This window comes from Perissodus microlepis, chromosome 11, assembly GCF_051167445.1.
Source record: "Perissodus microlepis isolate ML-2025 ecotype Zambia chromosome 11, ASM5116744v1, whole genome shotgun sequence".
Classification (NCBI taxonomy): Eukaryota; Metazoa; Chordata; class Actinopteri; order Cichliformes; family Cichlidae; genus Perissodus; species Perissodus microlepis.
In genome coordinates this window covers 7558841-7574818 of record NC_140471.1, presented here as the reverse complement: position 1 = coordinate 7574818, position 15978 = coordinate 7558841, and the positions used below count along the sequence as shown (strand labels likewise).

The following is a 15978-nucleotide window of genomic DNA, read 5'->3' as shown; positions in this document are numbered from 1 at the left end:
ACCTGTTATCACCTCACACACGAAACCTACCCACACACTCCTTAGAGTAGTTGGTCCCAAACAATATGATAATATGTCAAATAATATATTTCACATTTATTAGCATTTAAATAATACATGCACACATTATGAATGAGGTACACATATTTTACATATGAGAGGCCGCGATGTAATAGAAAATGAATTGCTGTGTTTCACCATATGAACAGCATATGAAAATGAATAGCCCACTATAATTGCTGGCAGTTCCTGATTGTTTAAGTGCTGATTGGCTGAGTGCAAACAGAGAGGGAGGTTAATGCTAAGGACAGAAGGGGTCTCTTCCAACATTAAGTCTCCGCAAGACTGTTCAGCAATTTGAGGATGACAGCAAAAGAATAAAGAACGAGGGAAGGACGGAAAGCGGCACAGGGTGAGGTAGTTAGTGAATATGTAAGAAATACAAAAAGAAAGTATCGCCTGATCTAAATCAAGAGCCCACAATGCAAAAGTAGATGTCATTGGCTGTTTACCCAGTGAGAACACTGTGCGTGGGTGTATGTATGCACACGTTCACATCTTGACGAGTGTTTGTTAATGTGCATGTGTGGCCAGAATCCCATTCCATCATCTGCTGCTGTGTCAGTACACTAATGACCTCAGAGCCATTATAGACGCACTCACATATTTGACCCTCTCACCGGACTGTACTGGAAAAGCGCTTACCGAGATTCTCCTGTGTTTTTAGCCTCTTGAATCTCAGCAGTTTAGAGACTTGGAACTGATTTTGGTTGAAAAAACCCTCCTGATACACTACAGCGAGTACAGATTTGCCACAGGAGCTGCAATTGCTGACAGAATTGGGATGTTTTAAAATTGTCATAGAAAAATGATGTGCAGTTTATGCCCTGATCTTCTGAATGTGTCTTGGAAAGCTAGTTTGGACGGGAATCGGGTTAAATTGATGGAGCACACATCCACCCTTTGTCTTGGGACAATGAAGGAAGCCGTGCCAAACACAGGTCGAATCAGATCAGTTGGGGTTTAGAACAGCCCGGTTTGGCCTGCTTCACTGGGTCACACTGTATAAATCAGTAGTGGTGAAAATCTGCCAGAGTTAGCCCTTGAATCCTCTTTTCATCTGCAGTCCATCACCATTTGATCCAACTTGGCCTGTATTACATACTGCATAACATTATCACAGCCACCTTGACTCTCTTCAGTTAGCCAAAGGCAAAATTGTCTGGCCTCACCATCACCACTATAGATAAACCAAGCCAAGCTTGCTTTTGGCCAAACTTTAGTCAACCCGTGTTTGTATCTGAGGACTTTGCTCTAAGCTGTCAGTTATTCCATGAATCTTGCATCACTTATAATCTAACCTTTAGGCAATCTCTCTCACCTAGTATAATCTAGCCCATCCTTGGTGCTGCTCAGCCAAACATCAGCGATGTATTCAGACTTAATTTGACAGGGTCCCACTTGTGCTTTTTTGGAGGTGCCACAGTTGTCCTTTTCTGTAGGTATTTCACTGCAGAAAATGGTTTTTAACCTACTGGGTCCATGCAGTCCCCCAAAACCTTAAAAGCATGGAGCTCAGTTGTGCTTAGGTTGAATATTGATTAGCTGACATATAGACTAGAACAAGAAAGGCACTGACACCCTTCACCCATTCCAGAGTTCACCAGGAACAAGAGAAGCACGAAAAAATATCAAAAGTATGTAACAGTGTATAGACAGTGGCGGCACAAATGAATTAATTATTGAGTTGTTTTTTACTTCAGCTCTTTGGATGTTATAACTTCACTCTCTTCCGTGGGTGACTGAGGGATCAGCAACACTGATAGGTAGGGTAAGGCTCAGGCCGGTTATACCACATACTTTGGACACTGCCTCCATCTGGCAACAGATGCTTTCTGCAGGTAGATGGACTGTTTGTAGCTCCATGCAAACTGCTAGCATTCTGCCAATGGAGAACCATGTTCAGCCCCATCTGTACTGGCTCACCATGCTGAGGTGGTGGAGGGGTGATTGTTTGAGATTACGGGTGGGAGTAGGTGAGGCGAGCCAGGCCAGCCGCGCTCCTAAGGCCACTGTTGGATCAATAAACGCAGCGATCAAAGTCGCAATTAACCCACCGCGCTAACACAAACAGCTGGGCTAGCAGAAACAAACAAAGCCTTCATGTCACCTAAAGCGTTTATTTTTGCAGATTTCCACCTTGGCCAGGGAGACCTCCAGAGCTTGTCAGCTTCTGTAAGCAGTGTTGGAAGAGAGGAATGCAGGGCCACATAGATGGCTGGCTGCCTAGCCCGTTGTGCGGTGCCAGCCCACGATCTTATTGCTTGTGGTGGCATGTTGTGAGACACAGCCTATCTGGTGTCAAAAGGCATCATGCTTAAATGTTTTTCTCATGAAGATCAGGAAATAAATCTGCTCTCTGAGGTTTACAACCAAAACTTCTATCTCTATCCATGTACCGCAAGATACATCTGCGTAGTGGAATCTTCAGGTATACACATTAATCATGTTAAAATGTTAAAGATACAGTTTGTATTATAACACCCACTTTTTGACTATTGTTTTGGGGTTTTGTTTTGTTTGTTTGTTTTGGTTTATAGCAAACAGAAAATGCAGGAAGATGTGAAGAAGGAAGGGGAGCAGAAGGTTAAGAGTGGGTGGGTGGGGTAGTGGGTTCTGTGCTCTGAGGACCTTCTGTTCATCTGACCGGCCACTTAGGAAACACAGTGTCCCGTCTGGTGCAGGCACAGGAAGATTACATTTGGAGAGGTATCAGGTTTTTAAAACAAAGGGATGTGTTTTCCGTTTGCTGCCGATCCTTCCACTGAGATTTTTCTGCTCCAGAGTTGCAAATGTTTTCATTGGGGATGCTGAGAGGGTGTTTCTAATTTCCTCTCCTCTATCTCTGGGTGATTTCCTGTGTGTCGTGGCTTTATTATTGTGTGTAGAAAAATAGAGGGAAAAATCTGTCGGTACGTACGTGTTTAAATGTGCAAGTGTGTGCGCGTGCGACCTTCACATGTTGTGGGTCTCTCTACAGAGGGGTGATCTTGACCTACAAAGTCTGTGCTCTGCTAAGGTCTGTACAGAGTTAGGGCATCCAAGTTTCTCTTCCCTACAGTGATATGAAAACAATAAGCCTAAGAGCGGATTTGTACAGCGCCGCAGGACTGATATCACACGTATTTCATTGCCTGGGTCGAGTTAGGTGAGGGTGACAGTAATTGCTTGTAGTGCTTGCAAGTACTCTGTTGCATGACTGCTGTGCTGTATATGTGTACCATATAATACGAACAGTACGAAATATGGTACTTTCCTTAATGGCACTCCAGGAAGATTCAGACAGCTAACCCATTCATACAATGGAGCAGTTCAGTTTTCTAACATCTTATCTCCATTTTTAAATACTGAGGGTAAACAGTAGCAATGTATTTTTGCTTTGTTTTGTCATGAGTGCTAAAATTTTGAATCCCTCTTTTGGACAAGGCCGATCTCTCGTTCCTATAATCTGTCAGTTCATGATTGAAACATATAGCTGTGTCTATGAATGATTATCGGTGAGTAATATACTGTCTGCTGCGCTTCTAAGTTGGTCTTAAGAGTAGACAGAGTAGACGGGCTGTCCTCCATCTAACTCACTGTTCTGTCATTTACTGGCGAGGCCCGGCAGATCCTAAGAGCCTCCTGTGGTTATATAGGCCATTTCCACATGGCCTCAGCCTTTTAAAGCTTGAGTGTGTTTGGCCCTCAGCTTCCTCTCTATTAGAACCTGCTCTGCTGGAACCAGATAAACCATCCTCACAAAGACTCAAGGGAGAAGTACGACACAAGACAGATCATGCACTCCCACTGCTGCTCAGAAGAGCATGAAGTCAGGGATGCTTTTCAGGGGTATTAAGACCCAAAGATTTGAAACAGGGTCGGCACATGTGGCTGTATTCTGAACCCTATCTGATGGTGCGGAGAAGTGATCGGGAATAAAACTGAGCAGAGCTTGCTGCGTGCATGACACACACAAACACACAACCCACGAAGAAGACCCCATTTTTAGAACTCTGTGATCTGGTGCCAGATAGGGATGAGAGAAAAGAAACAAAGGGAAAAATGTATTTGGGCATCAAATTTAATCAAAATAACCTCAAAATGGATATACTTCCCCCTTTTTTTTTTTATGTTTTTAGCTTTTTGTCTTTTTTCTAGTAGTATTTACTCTTGACTGCATGTGGCCTCCCAGCCCAGAACCTACATTTAATTATGGTTGTGTATTGTAGATCAAAGTGTAAGCAGATCCTTGTTCATTTAGAGGGCTGAGAGGAAGGGCTCAGTACCTAAATCTATGGATAAGCGCTGGTCACCTAATAAATAACTAGGCTGTCACTCAAAAATTCAAACTCTCTGGGGCTTTTTTACTGAATCTTGTTTGTTGGCATGCATACTGAGACTTGAACAACCTTTAACTGCTAGTTTCATGAAGATCATTCAAGGTGACACGTCCCCACATTATTTTCAGCTAGCTTTGTTCCCTGTCAACCCACTCAGTCTCATTACTGAATGGCAGAGAGAGAATTTTGTTGCATATCAGAGATGTGCTGAGACATGAGACAAATTCATCTGTGTGAGCACAAGTAACAAATGCAGTCTTTTTCTCTGTGTCAGATTCACAAAGCAGTGTCTGCGCTGCTGTACGTATATAAAAAGAGGCAATCTTATGCACTATTTTTTATGGAGAATTTACCATCAGGGCAAGCTTGCAAGGAGCAGCAGCCATTCTGGTAAACTGAACAGACACACAACTAGACAGAAATATCATCTTTTCATTGGCTCCCTATTGAGACCAGAGCTCAACTGATGACCGGGGCCATCCTGTCAACTTCAGAGTATAATCTTATCCCAGTAGAGCACTTCCCTCTCATAAGCAGGCTTGCTTGTAAATTCTAGTTTCCAGAAGTAGAATGGGAGGCATTCGCTGTAGCTAACAGGGCCCTCTCCTCTCGAACCAGCTCCCAGTTTGGGTCATGTCCTGTTTGTGGTCTCTCTATGCTCTCATTTTCTCTATTATTTTCCTGCTTGTGCCAGCAGTCTTTTCGTGTTCATTGCACCAAGTTTTTCCTTATAGGTTTGATTGTTGGGGGTTTCACTTTAATATTGCAAGGTCTGAACCTTACAAAAATCAAACACCTTGAGCTGACTGCTGTTGTGAATTTTTTTTTATTTTTGGCATTTTTTTTTCTCTTAAACCGCTTTTCATTATGAATCTTTTCTTTAAGTAACTGCTGTCTGCAGCTAGCAGGGGGGATGTGATCTATGATTGTGTACGTGTTCAGTTTTGCAAGAGAACATGCAAGCACACAGTGTATGTGTGTGCATGCTTCTGCAAATGTTTAAGTGTGTCATTTGAGCATGTTTTCACAGTAAAATCCCTGCACGTGCAGCCTCATAAGGAGTTGATTGGCTTCAGTCTCGTTTCTTGTTTAACTGAGATTTCCTGGTCGAAATTGAAAAGTGCTTTTTTCACATTAATAAAAAAAGTTTATGAATGTGTTGCAAGTGATCCATGTGATCCGTGGCCCCTGAACACGCACACACAGATACTCAAATTGTCCGTCAGTGTTATTTTCCTGACTGAATCTGTTATTGGAGGCAGTAGGTAACTAAAGTATGGTCCCAGGTTGCTGAGCGTTAACTCCATTTGTTATGTTGAAAGATTTTGTTTCACTTTGACAGGACATGATGTCATTGGACAAAAGGAACGGATAATTATGCATCTTTGATTTCTCTTTTCCCCACTGAATCTTCTATAATAATACAGATATTGTATGAAACCATCTGCCATTCTGAACTTTGGCCCAACTTGAATATGAATCTGAATTTTAATCCCTTTCAAACACCGTCAGCCCTATTTATCCATGTAATAATGAGAAATAAATGTATAAACTACATGGCTGTTGAAGCATAGGTCATATACTTTATTATTTGTTGTGCCCGAGTCATTTCCAGGGGCTATCTGTCTTGTTTTTGCTGCAGTTTTATTCCACATTACCCTTAAACCCAGTAGGGTAAAGTTGTGTAACAGATATTCCACACTGCAATTATGCCTCTGGCTTTCACATATTATTTGTGCCCATTTCTATTTTTAAATTCATTTCAGAATTTTCCTTTAGCTGCATTTGGAAACACTGCCTTTCCACAGGTCTACACTAACAGAAAATAAATTTCCACTATCCTATTTACGATAAAAATATAATTTAGTTTGCTGAGCCTTGTGACTGGCTGGTGAGTAGTGAAAATGTGGCCCGCTGCCACCCAAGCATGTCACGGAACATAATGAGTTTTAGGTCAGCCTGGTATTCCTGTCAGTTTCCTCCTGTCACAGGACATTGTGCAAGTCTCTCTCTCACACACACAAACATACATGAACTTGGCCTGGCCCTCAGCTCGTGGGAGGGGGACATTGTCGCACACACTAACTGCTTCCAGTGCTGTGTTTATTGGCCTGTTACAGAGCTGTTAAACACAATTGTGTGGAATACCAAACACGACCCTGCACAACCTCAACTGCACTTTTACACCTGAGGTTGAGACATAAAACACATACATACTCTCACTTTCCACTTTGACCTGTGATTACGGGCAACATTTTTTGTGTGTCTGTTGCCATGTCAACCATAACCATGAACACCACGATTCTCCTCTCACATCTCAACGCAGATTTTCCACCTTGAATCAATGCATGCTCAGCAGTGAGAGGGACAAAAGGACAGAGGCATGGGAGGTTGGGGTGATGGAGGGATAGAGGGCTGTAGAGTTGGTCAGAGGGAAGAGATGCTGTCAGTGGTTTTGGCAGTCATAAAAGCAATGATGCATATGGGACATTCTGACCTCAGACTATTTCTCTCTTGGATCTGTCAGCACTGCTCAGCAGTTCCAGTGCTCCCCTTTCTTGCCCTTTGTTGCCCCCGTCGTCTTTGTTTGGATACTGTATGTCTGTCTCCCTGTGTGTGTGTATGAGTCACAGCTCAAGCATTAGACCACAGATGGGGGGCTTTGGAAAGGTCTGCGAGGTGACCAGGGTGACCTGCTATTAACAGTAGCACAGAGAACTGGGTGGAGGATTGCCGTTCAGTTCTGAGTTCACGTTCCTAATAACGTGACACTGTCGTAACAGGATGGTGACAAGGACGGGCATTTACGATTCTTTTCCAATATGTTCGCTGACATTTTAAGGCCATTTCAGCAAAAATTGTTTGGCATCAAAGTTTCATATGCTAAAACAGTCCCAAGTATTTTATATTATTAAAAAGAACAAATTTAGAGCAGCTTTAGCAGTTCTTGTTATATTTTGATCTTACTGGAGATGTTTGCCCAATTTGTCTTGGATGCAGATTGAACACCTGACAGCGCTGTGACCCAGAATAAGTGTGGGTTATTAAAAGACTGTACTTGAACTCACAAGACATCTACCAACCAGTACAACTGTTTTCTTTTGGCATAGTAATATTTGCTCTTTTGTGCTGTCATCCACTTTCGTGCAACTGGGATTCCTCAACAAGTCCTCACTGGTCACCAGAGCATCAAATGCTCTTTAGATCCAAACCTCCTCCACTCATGAAAAAAAGCTCTTTTGCTTTAATCACTGTCCCCCTATGGACTTGTACTGTTGTGTACTGTTGCCATTGGTAAATACAACATGTTTGTTTCTCTGTGTTTGTGGCTTTTAATAACTGTCATCAAAAGGGAATGAAAGGAGAAAAGAGCCAACCAAAGATTTGTTTTGTATCGCCCAGATTTAGGATTGTTGTGCCATTTTCTTTTCCATTACATACTCTGCCCCTTGAAACATTGTGTGCCTTTATGTATAAACATCTAGAAAGTCAATTGTCTGACTCCCCTCTGTCGTCATCTGTGAGATATTATCTGTTTATTGTTAGTATATTTCTGTGTAATGTGGCAAGACTATGACTGCCGTACACCTGACATCATCGTTGTGTTCCATCATAAGCACTTTAAAATCATGAGCAAACACCATTATAAGGTGCTGTGTTATTTGTTCACATTCACTGTAACAGATAGGTGCCTGTGTTTTTCTACCCTGTAATAGTCACAACTACCCTTCTTAAATGAACAAAAATCACCTGCTTAATCATTTTTATTACATAAAATTCCCACAATTCTATACGAAAGAGGTTGATACAGATGTTTCCTCTCAAAAACACAAACAGATTTCCATTGGTTTTTAATTTCACTGAACCTATAATGATTTATGTTCATAATATTTTTCTCTGATTATGTGTAAAACTTTAATTACTAGAACGTGATATATGGTGACAGATTCGGTCAATCATCAGGCACTGCATGGTTCTGTAATAGTTATTTACAGTCTGTGTCTAGATGGCAGTTTTAAAAAAAGTAAATAATAAGTAAAATGTTTATATCGATAATTACTATGATATTATACTGTTGTGTACTTACTCAGAAATATGGTATACAAAATCCCTTTGAATTATAATTGAGCTTCGTTTTACATTAAATTAGCCCTGAGATCATCCAGGTGCTTAATCAAACTGTCACATGATGTGACAGTTCTGATACTGATTATTAATTAACTCAGTGATTTCATTTTTTCTATCACATGGTGATTAAAACAAACTCATTCTCTGGATTCTAGTTATTATAATAAACTTTGCTGTAATGCTTTTTTGTTGACATTACAGTATAGGTAACCGAAGCTCTTATTTTTTCTGTTTCCTCGTGTTCCTTATACCAACACACCCATCAGCCAGTACCGTTGTTCTGACAATATTTGATGGTTGAGGACTTTGGCACATATCTGTTTATATATATATATTCAAGATGTCCAGCAGGATAGCATTAGCCTCAGGCACCATCGTCAAAGTGCAGGCCCGAGTCATGGTATTAAAGCCGGCACTTTCCGTATGTCAGCCTGCTTTACAGCTTAACCCTGCTTAGATCTGCAACAGCCCAGGCAGTGTCGGTGATTTTTTTTTCTCTGCGTGCCAGCTCTTAAAAAGGCCAAAGCTTATGTGTCACTGTGCAAAAGTGTTCCCATTTCAAACCACCCTTTAAAGAATAATCAAAAGAGGAAGCAGAGTATGATGAAAGTGTAACCATATCTCTACTTCTCTCTCTTTCTCAGTGTCTCACTCTCCTCCTCTTGATCCTGCTTTCAAAGTCTTTTTCTCTGTCTCGCCTTCTCTTTCACTTCCCATGAAAACTTGGAGATGGTTTCCAGGCCCGTGCAGTTATAGCCAAAGATCATACAAGTGCATATGCAAATTTTGATGGTGTGTGTCTTAATGTGTGCGTAACGTGTTAAGATATGCCAAACATATCTTACAGTATAACTTGCTCATGAAACCAGAGGGCTCATAGAGTATCCACCTCTCTAATAAGTGAGACTAAAAATAAGTAGAAGTAGTCTCTCTGACAGAAGTGAACACACATCCACACACAAGTATCTGGCAACACCTGCTGTCTGCCCCCTGGACCCTGCACCCCTTTGCTTTTCATTAACTAGGCTAGTAAATCAGTGAAGTTATGGTAAAATGGAAAAACACAAAGAAATATTGTTGCTCAAAGTTGTTGCTTGCACTCTTGCCAGCTACTGCTTACTCATCTAAAGGCTTCTGATTTTTATTTAATTTGTTTATTTATTTATTTATGTATTATTTGGGACATTGTGCAGCTGGGACTGATCTCCAGTGCTTTTTAAAAAGACTTTAGTATTTAACTGACGAAAAGTTTTTTGTTTTTCTGTTTCAGAAAATCACAGTGGTTTTAAATGGATGCTCAGAAATATGTAATGTAATGTATGTAATGTGCATTTTGTAAGACGGTTTAGTGTGTGTGACCAAATGTAGGGTTTTTTTCTTTTTTAAACCAAGGAAAGTATTGTTCACCATGTTCAGGCTTTTCCAGCAACACCCGGAATGTTGCACAGTTTTTTTTCTTCTATTCTTTCCATCACAGTCCAAGTTCTGTAATACTGGCAAAAAAACTGAACTTTTGTGCACTTGGATGGCATAAGACAGGTGCTTGTTTACTGATCGGGTGAGGCTGAATTGGCTAACATGATTAATGTTCCCCTCTTTTTTTCTGCCTTTTTTCAAGTTGGAGCTGCAGCCCTGCTGTGTGTTCCTCCCCAATGACAGCCTCCCTTCTCCGAGCACTATCATCTGTGGCGACATTCCCGGCACTGTGCGTAGCTGGTACCACAACCAGACCTCCATGCCTGGGACTCTGGTAGTTTGCCTGCCTCAGATTAGCATCCTCAGTGCTGGGCATAAGTACATGGAACCACTACAGGAGCTCCCCTTTGTGGTCTCAAAGCCCATCTTGGAAGAAGGTAGGTTTTCATACCACATCTAATGAAATCTAAACTTTCATTAGAATTATTGAAATACTCTGGGACATACACCCAGATACACAGTGAGAATAACCTGATGTCAAAAAGAGTGATTTCAAAGCTGAAATTAGAAACACTGGTGGTGATAGATGCATAAGCTAAAATTGGAAATCTTGGGAATTTAATCCCACTTAGTGAGAAAAAAAAATATGACTTAAATAACTCATTTAATTTGTATTAATAATTAAAATGTATGATTTCACAATAGTAATAGCATATATAATGTCAATTCATCATCATTATAGTGTTTTCAACACTGAGCAAACCTTTGACCCACTGCTACTCATTTACCATGACAAAAGACAAACAAACTTAAGTAGCGCGACTTTGAGAGATAGATCGTGCACATGTGGTGTGCACACCTGGTGGAGTTGACACAAGCAACACTTAGATGGCTGAGCAATGTTTTCTCTTCAGGAGGAGAAAAAAGGGGGGCACACTTCTTCTCTCCAAACTTTTTAATGACATCAGCATTGGGCATGCAGTTGTAAAAAACAGAGGAGAAAGAAAAACGACAGCAAAAACAGTGACATCAGCTGCCTTGTCAATGTTGCAGTGAAAATTAACAACCCATGCTTTTAGTAATTCATTCCTACTCTTTGAAATGGTCTTCATCCCTCATATTCAATGCTCGGGATCAAAGCAGCCTGCCAAGGGCGTATTGGTAAAAGTGCTCTTTGTGGCCCTGTGATAATGAACCTGTTCCTCATCCCTGTAAGATGGTACTTCCAGGGTCAGCAAGTTCATTGGTTCAAGCACTCCCAGTTCTGCATGCTGTTTCAGACTCACAGATTTAATATAAGGCCTCAATTTACGCTGTGTTTGTGTATCTGGTTAATGGATGTGGCGTAATCGATTATAGATGAAATAACTATTCAGTATTCCTTTTGTCAGGTTTTCCATTTCACAATAGTAAAAGGTTATGTAATGTCCAAGTTTTTTTTCATGTGCAGTAAAAATGTTTTTACTCAAGCCACACCACTGTCTATTTTGTGGATCCCATATATGGTGGACAATTTAAATAAGTGGGTTCCTAAAGGTATCTTAGAATCAGACTCTGTCAAGATCTGGCAAAGCTGCCCTCGCTGGATTTTAACAAAAAGGAAGAAAAATGAGAAGAAGGCCCCCACGTTCCAGGTACTTCAGAACTTGGGAATGACATCACTTGTTCCAAGAAAAGCGAGGAAAAACAGGATTTGTTTTGGTTCTTTGCAAGGTAGAGCGATTCATACATCACTAGCTATACAATATAATACTTGATTATGGGTCCTTAAAAACAGTGCTGCAGCACATTCGAAGATAAAGCCCAGTCAGTGCTCTGCTTATTTAGTTGAGTCACAAATACAGTTTACAGTTTTACCTCGATTTACTTTCACTGCCACCATCTTGGATTGTTAACTCGGGATGGGTGTGGGTGCTCCGACTTTCTGAGTGTGAAATCCAAGTTTAGGGGTTCTGGATTCAAATTCTGACTGAGAATTTGGAAACACCATTCGTTATACCGTGGAGTAAACTGCAAATAATACAAGCTTCTCATTTTTGTTATATATATTTATGCTGTTACCAATCCACAGCATTCCACATGCAAAGTTTAAGTGGCACGATATACCAGGTGATGACCTCGTGGTGAAGTGGTTTACACATTTATTTGGCAAAGTTGCTGGTTCAATTCCAGCTGGAGCCATAAATCATTTTTAGGGTTGTGTCAGGAAGAGCGTACAGCAAAAAATCACTCTGCCAAATGAAACATACGGAGCTACCCGCTGTGGTGAGCCCTCGTGACCAGGGCACAGCAAAAAGTAGCTGCTTCTTCCTGTAAGAAGTCCAAGCGAGACCTTAGCTCATAGCTTATGATTCATACTAGTTTTAAACTATACAAATATTGAAAATAGACGTGGTTAGACTGAAGAGACATTAGCAAATTTATTTTCAGCGAATAAATCTAAGTGACAGATTCTCTCAAAAAGGGAACACAACACAATCCTTCTTACCTCTAGAGACCAAAATATGCCGAATTCTGTGCTGTGGTGTGACACGTGTATATTGGATAAAACTGTTGCCTTTCATATGGCATAAACAGTATGGCAGATTTGTAGAAAGATAGTCTATTCATGTCTTATGGAGAACAATATGTACAAATCAGAAACACCTAGGTTAAATGGGATAACACAGAATCACATATTTTTCCTGAGACCATAGTGAGTGTGATAATCACTCATTCTACTTCTTGACCTTTTTCAAGAACTTTCTGAAATTCTTGGCTTGTGCTCTTTGCCCTCACATCACATAACGTCTGTCATCCTTGCATCTCTTTGCCATTTGCAATATACGTACTTGTTTTCATATATCGTTTGCTTTTTCTTTATGTCTAACTCCAGGTGATGCCTTCCCATGGACAATCAGCCTGAGTCAGTTCAGCATATACACATTGTTGGGGCAGCAGCAAAGCCTGAGCCTGTTGGAGCCGATGGGCTGCACTTCCACACTAGCTGTCACATCCCATAAGCTGCAGAGCTCTGCTGAAGGAAGGCACTCCTTTGTAGTGTGCCTCCATGTTGATCTACAGCCCGTCCACGTCAAGTGCTCCAACCCTCAGGTCAGTCAGACAGTCTTCGGAGTCACAAAGTAGTCATTAGAATTACATGTATATTTATACAAATCATCCCCTTGTAAACTTTCCTGAAATATGAATGCACGAACCCTGGCAAGAAGATCCTGCCTCCGCATGATTTTCTGATATAGATTGAGTCCAGTAAACAAACTGCCTCATCTTCTGAACTCGTATAATTTTCATGAAAATGGAAGTGTAAACATGAGAGTGTTGCCTTGTTTGTTTTGGTAAAACATTTTGAGGTCTCAGTCAAGAAGAGTAAGGGATTGCAGTACTCACCATCATTGTTTTACAGCATGTTATTATGTTTTAGTGCGACTGTGATGAATACGGACGTACTGGAAACGGAACATGTTTGTCTCCCATTTAGGTCCCTGTGTCGTTTTTCATTTCTCTCGTAGAATCACATCTACATGTACCATTACACATGTTTTGTTTTTTCACAATTGAATTAGCTGTATTGAATTAAGTTCCTCTGTAAACACTTAATTGGGTCAACCTTTAGAGCGGTCACACTGTTAAATGTCTTCGACCACAGTGATGAACCATGGTGATATTGAGGGGAATTGGTACCAGAAACGAATTAAAGGCCTTAATCTGCTTGCGGTGAAAAGTTTCCCAGAGATGAGAAGAACTTTACTGAGGGAAAGTTTCTTTTCTTGCTTCTCTGGTCTCCCCGTCAAGTATGCTGCTGGTGTCTGGCAAAGCCGGGGAGGCTTATTGTGATTATATGATGAGTCATTATTAGTTTTTGGATGCCATTATAATAAAAAAAAATCGTAATTCCTTTGCTCTGTCGTCCCATCTGCTCACCTCCCTCTTTTGTGTAAAATTTCTGACTTGAGGGGGGTAATAAGCTAATGCAGTTTCAAGTCTCACTGCAGCTTTTTAAGAACTGCTGCCAGAGCAACCCACCCTCGCCAGAACAAAAGAGACCTCACACTACTTGATCGTCTTTCTAATTAGCGTTGCCATCTGGGGGAATATATATATGGGGTTGTCAGAATGCTGCACAGTTACTGTACAATAAGTACAATGATTGTTGGATTTTGGGGGTAAAATTACATCTGCCGTTTCAAAACAAATAAATTATCACAGCGCTGATTTTGAGATATTAATACATTTAAAGTAAACAAATAGAAGCAACAAATTTGGCCCCTTAAATTTCCCCACGGCTACTCGACTGCATGTTTGTCACATTAAGTCAGATTTTCCATTTCCATTACATGATGGATTACTTCATAGCACTAACAAAAGTATTTTTAGACAGTGTGGTGAAACAGTCGAGCCTTCAAGCAAACACCGTGGTGCGTTTTCACAGGTAGCAACTAGTATCGTAGTCGTATTTTTATCTGTGACTGTGACAGTACACGTGAAGAGGCAAATTTCCTAATGAATTTTTGCAGGTGTATAGATTCAACCACGTCCGCAAAAGTGTGAGCAATGAGAAACCATTACAGTCCATATGACACTTGTATGCCTTTCAGTCTGGACAGGAGGAGTTAAATGTCTCCATATTACTTCAACAAACTGACTGACTGGCTGTCTGAAAGTTGGGGTTACTAGTTGTGCTTTAACATTATCAGGACCACCTTGGAACGAGCGTACACACAGCAACTGTTTGCTTTAACCTTTGGCACATAACTGTACAGCATTTCAATGAACAGATATGCACACACATACACACACCTGTTCCCGTGTACACAAGAGTTACCACACATACTCAACAATATGTCATTTTTGTGAAGTTTCTCTATAAACTGCTCCTAGATAAAAGGATACAAACACTCGCCATCTGCATGCTGTCCTGTCCCTCTCCATCTGTGTGTTTTTATGAATGACTGTTGGAAGCCTCTGTTCAGTCTCCAGTTTGTAGTACTGCACCCTAACAGGCCTCCTGATCTGCAGATGACAGGCCTTTGGAGAATCCAGGCCTTCAAATGTTCCCCAACTCATGAAATGTTGCATCTGTATTATAAGCTCATGTAAGCGTGTGTGTGTGTGTGCATGTTTTTCATGGCCCAACCTACCCTAATAGCAGTAGCTGAGCTAAACTGTCTAACCCTGCTAAGCAGAAATATCAGCAGCAGCAAGTTGACATAGGACAGGGTAAATAACAGAGGGAAGGTAGGAGATGAAGAATGAAGATCAATGATGAAAGGGTGGATGGAAAGGAGTTCAAGCTCTGCTTAAGTTTCATCATAAAATTAAGGACAAGTCTTTATCCCAGATGCTAATACAGAGGTCACGTAACAACCCTGTCATTCATTTTTGTGTTGATCTCACTGTGCACACATTTTCCCTTTTTTTCCCCTTTGCTCAGCAGTCTTCAGTCTTTTCTTCCACATCTGCTACTGAGTGCAGTAGGCCTTGTTGTGCTTGATTGGAGTTCCAGGCCCCAACTCTCAGAGAAGGGAGCACGGTGCCGTACCTCCCCTGCCGGCAGTGCAGTTTGGTTGGGTATGGCAAACAGCTGTTGGCCCTGTCCCTGGACAGCGGCTGAATCGGCGTAGCAGCTCTTCCTGGACATGTTTGAAATGGCGCAGCTGTAATGTATTGTGGTGCTTCTAATTTGATTTATGATTATTTGTGGAAGACCTCCCTGCAATGTGTGCGCTAACAGGAGAGCATGTGTGCGAGCGAGACTCTGAGAGTAAAAATGTGCTCAGAGTCTATTTCATATGTGTGCTCATGTGCCTGTGCACCTTTAAGTTTAAGGGACCCTCAGTGGTGGGGGCTGCGGGCTTAGCTGGCTGCAGAAGCGAAGCATTTGAAATCCAGAAATTAGCTCACTGTGAAAGCGTGTTGCTTTTCTCCCTTCTTTCCTCCTAAAAAGCACCAAGTGAATGCATGAATAACCGAAAGCATCACATCACATTCCCCTGCTTTCGTCTCATGTTTTCCACTCTTTTTTTTTTTTTGGCTTTGTTGTTGTTTAAAGCTA

The 15978-nt window shown here is 41.2% G+C and overlaps 1 protein-coding gene across 4 annotated transcripts in view; it reads left to right on the top strand.

Moving 5' to 3' along the window:
- vps13b (vacuolar protein sorting 13 homolog B) overlaps nucleotides 1–15978 on the top strand; it is a 298568-nt gene that overhangs the window by 142055 nt on the left and 140535 nt on the right. For all 4 annotated transcript variants that reach the window (XM_084942710.1, XM_084942712.1, XM_084942711.1 and 1 more), the window contains 2 exons: nucleotides 10129–10363; nucleotides 12802–13019. In XM_084942710.1, coding sequence (XP_084798836.1) covers nucleotides 10129–10363; nucleotides 12802–13019 — 453 coding nt within the window. The remainder of the gene's footprint in view (nucleotides 1–10128; nucleotides 10364–12801; nucleotides 13020–15978) is intronic.